This window comes from Alligator sinensis, unplaced genomic scaffold (assembly GCF_000455745.1).
Source record: "Alligator sinensis unplaced genomic scaffold, ASM45574v1 scaffold1213_1, whole genome shotgun sequence".
Taxonomy (NCBI): domain Eukaryota; kingdom Metazoa; phylum Chordata; order Crocodylia; family Alligatoridae; genus Alligator; species Alligator sinensis.
In genome coordinates, this window is record NW_005842401.1 from 570,340 (window position 1) to 583,068 (window position 12,729).

At 40.7% G+C, this 12,729-nt stretch overlaps 1 protein-coding gene across 1 annotated transcript in view; it reads left to right on the forward strand.

Moving 5' to 3' along the window:
- Positions 1 to 12,729, forward strand: part of RTTN (rotatin) — a 147,871-nt gene that overhangs the window by 4,707 nt on the left and 130,435 nt on the right. The window contains exons 3-8 of the mRNA XM_025211349.1: positions 1,217 to 1,306; positions 2,397 to 2,487; positions 5,149 to 5,263; positions 5,856 to 6,006; positions 9,938 to 10,097; positions 12,011 to 12,192. Coding sequence (XP_025067134.1) covers positions 1,217 to 1,306; positions 2,397 to 2,487; positions 5,149 to 5,263; positions 5,856 to 6,006; positions 9,938 to 10,097; positions 12,011 to 12,192 — 789 coding nt within the window. The remainder of the gene's footprint in view (positions 1 to 1,216; positions 1,307 to 2,396; positions 2,488 to 5,148; positions 5,264 to 5,855; positions 6,007 to 9,937; positions 10,098 to 12,010; positions 12,193 to 12,729) is intronic.

Genomic DNA, 12,729 nt, shown 5'->3' on the forward strand with positions numbered 1-12,729 from the left:
ACCACGACTCTCTGGGTGCGACCCTCTAGCCAATTCGCCACCCACCGGACTGTGTAGTCATCCAAGTCACAGCCTCTTAACTTGTTCACCAGTATGGGGTGGGATACCGTATTGAAGGCCTTCCTGAAGTCTAAATATACGACATCCACCCCTCCTCCTGTGTCCAGGCGTTTCGTAACCTGGTCATAAAAAGAGACTAGATTGGTCAGGCATGATCTGCCTGCCACGAACCCATGCTGGTTTCCCCTCAGCATAATTTGTCCTGCCGGGCTCTCGCATATGTGAGCCTTGATAATTTTTTCAAAGACTTTGCCAAGGATGGAGGTGAGACTGATTATTGGGATGTTGTCTTAAATTTGAAGTCATCTTGGATTTGAGGAATACAGTGATTATGACATTTATTAGCGTAGAGAGAGAAGTTAACTGTGTGAAGCAGAAGCAGAGTAGACGTGCTTAAGCTTCTCTGATTGAGACTAGATACAGACATTCAAAAAGCCTGAGGTAGAATCAGTCCAAGTTGCACAGTTTTCTGTAAGCAGCATAGTTTAGATTGGTAGCAGACAGAACCCACGTTCTCTCTTTGGAAGGGGTGGGGGCCAGGGCAAATAGACTGGGTTCCACCATTTTTAAACCAGTCTGTGTAGGCCAAACATTTCTTCTGTTATGGGTATAGACTAGTTTTGTGCACTAAACTTCTGTTCTGTTATGAGTATAGACTGGTTTCCGATCACTTATACCAGTAAAAGTGTAATGTCTCTGCCTGTCCTCAGTCTATAAAATGCATGTTTCCTAGATTTTTATGGTTATGTAGTTTTTGTACATTTCATAAATGTAATTGTTGAGCTGATTTGGTAACTTTAAATCTACTAACCATAAAGTACCATTCTAATTGGAAACTCTTACTTGTAACAATAGTAAACAGATATTTTTGGCTATATGAGTTGGGTAGATGGAGAAATATTTATTTTCAATTTTGGTTTTTTTTTTTCTCTTCCATTAACTCGGTATATGGTCTGTTTTAATATATATGCAGAATACAAAACAGCAGAGAAATAGACTTTTAAAAAAATACAGATTGGTAGAACTTGGAGGCAATGATCTCTCAAACTGCTCTTAACTTTACTGTGATGATGGGTTGGATTATTTGATATTTCAGGAAATACAGAAAAATACGATATTTGCACTCAATGAAAATGCGGTCTTTTTTTTTTTTTAGTTTTACCCCAAGAAGAAAAAATCACTGGGTATTTTCAACAAAACAGAAGCTGTTTGCAACAGCTGGAAGTACCTGCCAAAAGATCTGCTGGTATGCATTGCTTTAGAATTGCTAGGTAATATGTCTGTAATCCGCAAGGCATTCTTAAATATAATTTCATATATGTTTTTACCCCATGGCATTATTAGACCATCTTTTTCCTACAAACAGTTTACAAATACTGGTGTCCTAGGAAGTCTAGATTACCTCATTTGATGTAGTGCAATAGTAATTAAAAAATTAATATTGTAGTGGTTTGCTTGGGGAGGGAAATCCCTTGAATCCCATTTCATAACTAATTTAAATTCCATTTTCTTTTAAGAAATTTAAATTGAAAATTGCGACGTCTTTTCTGAAAATGGGATTTGGGGACTGAAATAAGATCTAGCATTATGCTGTTTATTCATCTGGTAGTGCTGAGAAACGGTAAGAGGTTTAAATATGGAAGCATAGCAGAAATTCGACTTTGACAGCATTTCTTCTATTAACCATCCAGGATGGTTAGGATGTTGAAAAATAGTCCATAATGTAATGAAAAATTCAGTGTCTACCCTTTTTTAAATGCTACTTCCAATATTACGACAAGATGAAAATCAAATTTTACAAGTTAAACTTGAATTTTTCATATTTCTATTAGCAAATCACTTTTCAACAAGTTATTAGCCTTCATTGGGAATGCAGCACACTCTAACTGAAAAATTAATTTAAAAATAGCTTTAAAATTCTAATAAGATGTCACCAGCTGAATTAAAAAAAATAATTTGTGTAATTTCTCCTCAGAATTTTAATGTATTGGAATGTACTTGCTTTGGCAGAAAAGCAAGATTATAGATTGATGGTAGGTGATTGGATTGGTATAGACTGGAAGCAAAGGAAATACTGCTTCACTAATGCTGTGCCATTTTACTAAAAAATTTTTTGTGTGTTCCTGAACTACGAAACTTGTTTTCTAATATGTATGGACCCTAAATTTCTCTTGTTCTGCTAAAGTCTCATCAGCTCTCCAGATGGATAATCTTAAAACATGTTTTATAGTTAGATTCTATTTCAGCAATGAGGGAGATGCTGTAACATTAACTCTTATAAAGAAAAATACACTGCAGTTCTGTGCACCTTTCAGCTTTTACTATTTTTTTGACAGTAAGTAAGGCAGTAAAGTGTTTGAAGTTTTCCACGTTTCCTTGGCTAACGTTGACCACAACAGATAGGCATGTTCTTTCGTCAAATGAAAGGTACAGTGATTGGAGATTTTATAGTTCAATTTGTGTTTGTATGTGCGTTTTTTGGTTTGAAGCCATTCACAGTTTCTGTTGGAGCAGTTAAAGAGCTTCAACAACTGCAGCTACTGTGAATATTTTTTTATTTGAGTTTAGTAATTATGAAAGCTGTGCCAAAGACTGACAGAGCAGGTACAGTATTAGCTTCCCACTCTTCTCTCAACTCTATCCCAGGCTGTTGCATCTGAGTGACAAACTAGTGATTCACTCTTTAGTGTAAATTGTGATGTCAGCCAACAATGTTAGTTGGTCAGTTTTGTGGTATGAACATTTCTTTATTACAGCCAGGAATGAGATTTTTACCTGACTTTGTGTAGTCTGTCAAATTCCTGTTAGTAACTTGGCTAAACATGAACTGGTAAATTGTAAGTAATGCATCTCATTATCAGTTCCTTATGCCAAGGGTGTCAAACAAAGTCCTTGGGCCACATCTGGCCTGCTGGGCTTCCAGAAATTGGCGGGGTGGGGGGCGTGACCTGCTGCAGAATCTGGGACCCCTTGCCCTACCTCTGGAGGTGCAGTTGTGGCACAGGGCATGTGGTGGCAGCCATTGCTGCTGCTGCTTCCTCATGCTCTGGGTTGGATCCAGCCTGCAAGGATCCATGCTCTGGATCCAGCCCAAGGCACAAGGTCTTAGACAGTCCTGCCTTCAGCTATCCAGTCTTCATTCTGGTATGAAAAGTTTTAATCCATGATATTGTCCCCTTTTTAGGATGTAAAAACTGATTAATTAAGGTACTGGTTTAAACTCCCTTAATGTTATCAATTTTTAAATGGTTAACCAGCAACATGCATCTACTGGGGACTGGCCCCTGTTTGTGCTCATTTGTTCTCTAGGTGGCAGCAGCCAGCTAGGAAAGCCCCTTTCCTGCTCCTACCACCTGTGGCTTTACAGAGCTGTGGGGGGCTTGCTGCTGCTGCCTGCAGCCTGCTCTGGCCCCTGGTCAGCTGCATGCCACCAGCAGCAACTGGTTGGGAAAGCCCCTTGTCTGCTGCTGCCAGCGGCTCATGGCTGCTTGGGGGCCAGGGCTGCAAATGGCTGCACTGGGGTGCGTGGAGCCATGGTCCAGCTCTTTCCTGGTGGCAGATGCACATGGGCCTCAGGTCAGATGGTAGTGAAGAAGTGAGGGGTCCAACCCTTCTTGTGGCAGCGCAGCCCTGGCCCCTTCCCTGTTGTCCACCCCAAGGTGTGTTTGTGCCCACCGCTGGCGACGAACCAGGCTGGAGCTCCATGGACCCTGGTGCAGCTGCTTGCAACCTTCTTGCTACCTGCCACAGAGCTCAGGCTCTGTGGCAGGGGACAGAGACCTGCCTGGAGCCCACATCAGCCATGGCAAGCAGCTGGGAGACTGCACCAGGGTCTGCAGAGCCCCAACCTAGCTCGTTGCCAGTGGCGGATGCATGGATGCCTTGGAACAGGTGGTGGGGAAGGGGCAGGGTTGTGCTGTCACAAGAAGGATTGGTGCCCTTGTAGCTCCCCTACCACTTCCTCACTGTACTAGGTACTAGTGCCTTCTCCCTCTCCTTGCTCCACCCTCCCTCCTACCTGCCTTACTACCTTCAGGGGCACCTACCACCTCCACCCCTTTCCCTGCTGGGCTGCTCCTAGTCCCAAAAGGATAACCAGTAAGATATTACCAGTTATCAATATGTGAATGTTTAAATGTTTAACTGTTCACATGCCTATCCCTTTTGCTGGAAGTTGATTTTTTTTTTTTAATGAAATCTTGGCGTAAAACAATCTTCAAATTGTTGTGGTAGAAACTTCTGTTGGCAGAGTAGCTAAAGGTTAGGCACAACCAAAATAGAATACTGCTAGCATACTGTTAATATAGGTCCCTGGGAGATGTGCAAGTGAAGACATGGTGGAATCTGATGTGGGATCCCCACGATCGTGCTTCTTGCCATGTCACACATGCATGGCAGGCAGAGTGACGGGGATACAGCATCAGATCCCGTCACACCTTATTCCCAGTGCAGGGTAAGCCTGGAGTCACAATCTTGGGTTCCTGTACTGGCAAGTAGTAAGCTCCTGTGGCTGGGAGCCCTGTTAGCTGATGGGTCTCCCGGCCATAGGTGTGTACCTTGTGCCCGTGTGGCTGAAAGCCCCATCAGCTGACAGGGTTCCTAGCTACCCTGCTGGTTTGCCCTCAGTGGCTAGGAGTCACAGCCTGGCTACACGTTCAGTTAATGACAAGATATGAACCGGCCACAAAGTTATTACACAGAAAGCGTCTTATAACTTTTGTGAATTATTCCTTGTTTATCCCTCCATTAATTACATTAATGTGCCTCTTGGTAACAATTTAAGAGGTAATTAACTGGTTAATCATGTCTTAAGTGCAATGTGTGCAGGGGGTCGCAGATTAATTTCTTCTCCAGAAACCCAGTTTCAAATTTGGTCTGACAACAGTGCCATTTATTTTAGTGTAACATTGTTTCTCTTTTTGTCCACACAATTAGCTCATCTGGAAAAGAACCTTTCTTTGGGAAATGGGTGGCAATAGTGCAGTTGCAGAAATTCTTCAGTTCAGATTTGAGTGCAGGTCTGTGTGTAAAGACTTGCAGTGTTCTAGTGTTTCTTACATTTTACTGAATTTCAACTTTAACTTTTAGCTCTTTGAGAAGCAATAACCACAATTTAATTTGGAGTACGTGTGAGCTTCTTCAGGATGTTATTATGCAAGATTTCCCTGCTGAGATCTTTCTTCAGAGACCAAAGATTGTTCAGGTTAGAGCTATTATCAATTAAAACCCTATCAGATGGTAAAATGACTTCTCTGAAGTTAGACCTTACGTAAATTATCCTGCTTAACAACTCTGCATTTCTTCATACAGGGGTGTCTAAAACTATCATATTAAAAAAGGAAATTGTTATATGGAGCATTTGAGGGTAGATTTGCATTTTAATTTTATTGTAATTACCTGTTTAACTACTGGCAACACACAATGCTATGCAGAGAAGGTTGGGTTTTTGATTTGTTTTGTTTTGGGGTTTTTTTGCACATCCATTTGGCTAAAATGTGCTACATTTCAATTCCCATAATAGCTGCTCATAGGTTGTCAATAGAGGGTTATTTGAAAATGGTGTAAAGCAGCTCTTCTCTTGGGTCTAATAATAGTTCCTTCATTGAACAAAGAGTTTTTAACCACAATTCAATATGATCTGTAAACACTTGTTCAAAAGTCAGTTTCTTTTTATATACAGTTCAGAACTAATCATAGTATGCCAGTCTGTGGGAGGTGTAATGACATCTAGGTTGATGACTGGATTGAACTGTTGAATTAAATTGAACTGAACTGTTAATACTTTTGTTTTGTAGAGCCTTCTGTCTTTGCTAAACGTAGCTTTTGGAAGAGATGGAAAACACTATTTAGCCTTGCAGGCTGTATCGTGTCTGCAGCAGTTATGTATCTTTTTAAGAAACAGGCTGAACTTTCACAGAGATCCAAGTTTTTTCTCCAGTGAACAAGGTGCGTGTTTATAAATGTTGTTTGGAGACTGTGATGGAACTTCCTGACGATAATTATTTGGTATGTTTGAAGATCTCATCCTGTAGGAACGTAAATCTTAGATCATTGCATTGCTTAACAGAAGCGATGAAACTTGAGTCTTGTGTGTAATCTGCATATGTTGCACATTAAATAAAATCATTTAGGGTTTAAAAAAATATTTGGGATTATTTCCTGTGGCCTCCCACTTATAACCAGGTGCAGTAATTACCCTGAATCCAACTGTGTAGGCTTCAAGGAAAAGAAATAGCAAATTATCTCTTAAGAATAGCCTAATTGTCTCTTAAATATAGAAATGTCATCACTTTAAAGTCTGTTTTAGAAGTATTATGGAATAATATTCCATGAAGTGTTTTCTTTCTCTCTCTGTCTTTCCTTTTTATTTATTTATTTTTCTTTCTCTTGTGAGCTTCCGCAGATAATGGCCCATGGAAGACTCACAGGTTTAGTAGGCTCCATATTCAAATTCTGCTTCTTGAAATTGATGGAACATCCTTAAGTTCCATTAAATTTAGAGAAGAAAACATGGAAAATTGGGGATCTAATGGATGAAAAGCCATGGTGGTGTTTGCTAAGTTAGGTGTTCTGTATCTGTCCTCATTGCAAGGGCATATAATAATTATTATTTCAAAGAGCATTTCCTGTTTCCTGTCTGTTTTCACCTACTCCTGTAAACTGCTCTTTGAAATACCAGAGATCAGTTTTAGAATTTCAGAGAGGAAAAAATAAAAGTAGGGCAGTGACTAGCTAAGGAGGAACCATAGCTACTACATGCTTAGGTTTTCAAATACTTAGCTACAGCATGCATGCTCGCTTTGTGTGTCAGGAAGTTTTAGGAATCACTTTTTTCCTACCCTATGTCTAATACTTGTTGTGTGCCTGTTGGGGTATTGCTGCTGTGTTCCATCCACTTCTAGGCCCCAAGAACAAAGCCTGATGTAGCAAGTTTTAATTTCCAAGTTACATTTGACAACCAGGTTTTAAGAAATTGAGATCCATTGACTTGTTTGTGCAGAGCTGGGTTATTTTCTGACTCGGGTGCGTGTAACTTGGAAGCAAGTGCTCTGGGAATTTCAGCAGACAGGTTCTGTAATCATGCAGCTGCATAACTAAAGTGCAAGCATGTTCTACTATGGCTGTCAAGAAAAAGGAAAGATACCCTAGGTGTGGTAGCATATAAAAAGTTACATTTCAAAGTGAAACAATAGTAGTGCTTATTTGGATCCTTGGGGTGGGTGGGAGCAGAACTGGCTTTAGGGAAAATGGCACCAGTGGCAAGCTTGTATTTTGGTGCCCCCCCACTGCCAGTCATTGCTGCTTCAGGCAGAGGCAGGTGGGCAGGAGTGCAGGACACAGTCGAGCAGGGAGGGAGAGCTGTATGGTGCGCCAGGCAGGAACTGCTGCTGCTGTGCAGGAGCAAGGCAGGCAGACTGGAGCAGGCGTTATCCCACTTACACGTGCCTGGCCCAGCTTCTCCTAAGCAACAGCTGGAGCTAGGGGGCAGGCTGGGCTGGGTATGGCTCCTTCTGTCAGGGGTGGGGATCAGTTGGGGTGGGCTGTGGCAGAGGGAGAGCACTGGTCTAAGCATGGGCTTCTCGCGTATGTGTGGAGCGCTTCCCTGACCATGGTGCCTTGGGGGTCTCCCACATTGCTCATCCTTAAGGCCAGCTCTGGGCGGGAGACAACTGCAGAGTAAGGCTGTTCAGGCCTACGGCTTTGCATGCCTTTTCTTCTTTGTTCTGTTAAAATCAAATAAGAGATTGCAGCTGTCCAGTCAGGATCAGTGAGTTTTCTGGCCCCCTGTCCAGTTTTCCCACAAATCGTTCGTAGACCAGTTCCTGATTGCTAGGTCCAATGGTCACATCCTGTACCACTATACCTTCCCAGCACCTCCTGCCACTTACTTTGCATGCATCTCCTGGGAGAAGTGTGAGGTTTCTTTGCATCCACTTTCCCTGTTCTTCCTGACTTGCTATGGAGCTGCTGCTTCTAAGCCCAGCTCATGCCCTTTGCCAAGGTCTTTTCATAGGATTTTGAGCATCCTCCCTGTTTGCTGAGAAGGAGATGTGGAGTGGGGAAGCAGTTGCTGGAAATGGTTGTTTCTTGCTCAGTCTGCTCACTGGACAATCCCAAGAAAGGAGCTTATTTGTGTTCTTGGTTTATAGTCAGCTTCTGTTTTTTTGAAATCATGCAAACCCAAGAAAGTTAGGAATCTTGCATTCCACAAAGGCTTGTTACTTAATATCCCAGAGTTTGCATGTTTGGTATTGGCTATGCACACTCTAAAGGTATATTAATTACATCATTCACTTATTGCAAATATCCAGTGAAGCAGAGTAAAAGTCCTTATGAAATAAGTTTGTCATTAAGCAGCAGCTATTTTTTTTAGAACTCAGTGGCTTCAATAGGCATTTAATAGCTTCCCTCTAGAGTTATCAGAGTTCCTGCCTTAATACTTTTTATTGGTCACTTATGGTTTATAAATTGTATTGAAAGAAAGAGAATAAAGTGGGATTGATCAGCACATAGCATGGGCACATGGCACATGGCGGATCAGGGAGGGGAAGGGGATCAGAGCGGCACTCAGGCAGTGTGTGGGGCTTACCTTGTGGCACACTTGCCAAAAAGGTTGGCCAGTACCTTGAGTGCAGCTTGTTCTGTTAGTTACTCAAGCAGCACTATGAAGTAGTAGTCATTCTGGAAAAGAACACTCTGAAAACTGCTATCACCTCAGTTTCACTGGGAAAATTAATGATGGTAGCCAGTTTCAGAGAAATTCAGAGAAGCTCTTTCAGTTTCTTACTTGTTTGAGGAATCATACCTATAACAAAGTGGGAATTGAAAGGTATGTTACAATAGGTATAATCTAGTTTGTATAGGAAACAATAGTAGGAATCTTCAAAATGGATGAGCTATGTTTCCTCCAATTTGAAAGGAGAAGGTACTTTTATACTGGGAAACTTTAAAAAAAAAAACACTAATGTTTTGGTGTTCAGAACTTCTGGAAAAAAATGGGAATGCATAGATGATCTTAAATGTAGCCTGCAGAGGGGCATTGACTTTTGATGTTTAGGTTTGGTTTTGGCCATTTTTATGACAAGTGTTAAACTGTTTAATAGCTACTGCAGAGAGAACAAAAGTTAGATTTAAGAAATGAAGTAGTATTTGAAAACATTGTGTTAGCATATCTTAGTTTCAGTGATTTGAGTGTCACCTATTTATTTCCTGCACTTTAATCTACTGTATGGTATCTTTTAACTGGTTATTTTCATAGACTTGTCATTATACTTAGTGGCTTAAACACGTGTCTGTGTACCATCTCCGCTGCTTTTTAATAATACTAATTTGATTGCATTTGTTCAGCATTGCCCAAGCATAATTAAGCTTGTGTCTTATTAGCTATTAAGACACATTGACTCCCTTATGCTTTACTATTTTGCTCTGAATAAACTATGGATAAGTTAACTGGACTAAATGCCTTATTGCATCTACAACTTGAATCAGTGCCTTGTCTGACCCGTGGATAACTTGAAATTTTGTTGCTAAACCAAGCATTTCTAGAATTTGAAAAGACTGGCAAAATCCAGCAAAAAAATGTTCTTGTGAGACTTCTATTAGAATTTTAAGAACCCCTGAAATATAGTTAAACCATTTAACTTTTCAGTGTTTGTGTGCAATGAACTTTCAGACCTTCTGAGATTCACACAGGTTATAACATTTGTGCTAACTGGCCTGTGTTTTAGTCATTAATTTGACTACCATAGTTTAATGAATAGTGTGATTCTTTTGCCATATCGTAATGGCATTGTACTTTGCATGACTCCACTGATAGTTTTGTACAATAGAGAGGTGCGTGAAACTTATTTTTCTATTTTTGTCGTGTAAGGTACAGCTTCCCAAAATTCCTCTGTGTCTTATTGCCATGAAGCAAGAGGACCTCCTCGTTCCCAGAATCCGTCCCCTGGAAGTAGTAGCCCTCGACCATCTGTGATTGGACGTACAGGTCAGCGTCCTAGAGGCGATGGCCAGGATTGGGATAGAGCATCTTCCAGGTGAACAAAATGGGAACTGACTAGGAAGGCTTTTTTAAATGTACAATGTGCTGCTTTCCTGATAAAATTCAATCTGTCAGGAGAACATGTAAGTGAAACTAGTTTGTTTGGAGTTAGGATCCTAACAGGGAAAAGTAACTAAAAGAAACGAAGGAATGGAACTCGGCTTTTAACTGGCATTACAATTTTATGAAGTCCTTTTGATCTCTTGCATTCTGCCCGTAAAAAAAAACAGAGTTTGTGTATTAGGAATGAACTAATAATACTTTCAAAAAGATTATAATCAGGAGGATTTATGTTGATTCACTTTGAAATAATTATTTCTTCCACTATTTAACCAGCAAGTACAGATACCAGGATTCTTTGTTTCCCTTCAATAATCAATGACACAGAGAAAGCATAAAATAAATCAATGCATCATAATTGGTAGTTGTGGCTATACAATGCAAACACTTTCCTAAACTTTCTTACCACAAATTGTCAGGTGCGTAGGGTCTGGCCACACAACTATTACTGATTCACTTGGATCGTCTTAACAAGTGACTTTAGTCAGGTGAGGGGAATATTCATGTAGACATAACAGACTTTGTAACCGATCTGCAAGTGTCATTGTCCTTTATTAGGTCATTATTTGAGAATTTTAAAAATTCTTGTGAATTCTTATTTAGCCAGTAGAGATGGCTTTTAGAGTCTTATTGCATATGGGTTTAATGATCCACTAACTATTAAATATTCTAATAGGCTCTGACATTATAGATTAGAGAAGCTCAGATTATTAATTTTAAATGTGTGTCTTAGGAGAGCCATTATGTAAAAAGTTATTTAAATCCATCTTAACTTTACATTTCAGTTTTTATTAAGGATTTATATAATGCTGTAAATGAGCCTCATGCGTTACATAACATAGAATTAGCTCCTTCCCCTGCTCCAGAGGCATAGCAAGCTGGAGGTGGAAGAGAGAGGGGAGGGGAATTATTCTGACAGCTAGTGGGGTATGGTGGCAGGATGGGGGAAGTGGAGTCTTATCTGCTCCAGCTTTCTGCACACTGGCAGCAGCTGCTGTTTGTTGCGACTCCTACTGTAGCAGCATGGGCTTGGGCCACTTCAGCTAAGGAACAGGTTTGGTGCACACCTGCTGCAGCAGGCCCATGGTACAGACTCCCCAGGAGTCTCTTCTGGTGCCCTGTTTTCTCTCTCCCCACCTCCCACCTCTTGATGCCCTGTTGGGTATGGGGCTGTAAAGATTCTCTGGGAGGTGGTAGGGAATGCCATTCTACCTGGTTCACTTACCATTCTTCCCCCCTCCCTTGTGGCAAAGGCTGCTGTGGGGAGAAGGAGCCATTGTGGCAGACCTGGCCCATAAAGAGCCCTGGAGTCCCAGTCTATCTCACGGGGCTGAATAAGTTTGACATCTGGACCACAGTGCTGTTCCTGGGCTGGATCTGGACCCACATCTGGCAGTGGGGTAAACAGTGGTACCATGAAATGCAGAATTTAACTCAACTGTTGATCTTCTAAAAAGTTTAACAGTAAAAACATACTATTGATGTATATCCTTGATTGTTTTTAAAGATGACTTTCAAAGGGAGGAAAAAGAATTGGTCCCTATTTTTCCACATTGTATAGAAAGCTTATGTGGCTCTTAGGATTCTTCTTGTTTTTACATTTTAAAAAAGAAAATTCGAGGAGCATCATATTTGACGCATTTGATGTTTCCAAGATTAAAAGTCGCTCCCTCTATCTTGTGGGGGGAGGGGGGAAGGAAGGCTTTCTTTATAAAATAAAGGTAGGTGGATTCTATTCCTTTTTTCACCTCTTTGAGTCATTGTTGTTGTTTGGTTTTTTTTATTATTATTAAAGAGTAGTTAGTTTTGTCTTCTGAGGCAGTGCTTAGTCCTACTTTTATTTTGTAGTGAAAGCAGTACTCCAGCTCCTGCAAATTCCAGAATATCTCTGCAGTCGCCACTGGATATAGGACACAATGGCCTGCCAGAGGTGGAAAATGAGGACTCTTTGGAATTACAGATGCAACAGCTCAGCCTTCCTCAGTTTTGTGTGTCCATCCTGGAATATGCTGTACCTCTTTTAAGAACAGGTGAATGGGTATGGAGTGCTGTATTAAATAAGGATTTCTGCAGGCATAAAATAGTATTTTTTTTGCATTGCTTTTTTATCTAACACAGTTTGGTAAGATGCTTTCTGTTTTTAATGTAATACAATAATTTATTTTGAATTACAAGGCACTTAGTAAAGAACATATATCAACTTTAGCATTATATAATGTCTACAATGAATAACTTAGGATGAGGAAGCATACCAAAACATAGGAATTGTAACCTGGTGGTTTTGTTATGGAACATTTTGTTCAGGCCCTATAGATTCTGAATCTGGCTATTTTGCCCTAGGAGAAGGTCCTGGGAGAAGGGTTGAAGGGAAAGTTAGAATTCAGTGGGTAGATACCTGATTTAATTAGGAAGAGGGAGAGAGAAAACAGAAGAATGGAATGAGAGTGAAAGAGAAGAGAAAATCATGGGCTTAAACGAGATGTAGTGGGGAATATGGGTGTGTAGTTGGAAACTAAAGGACTTAGTAAAATTTTGCTTCTTTTTACTCCTGGTATGAGCCTGGGACG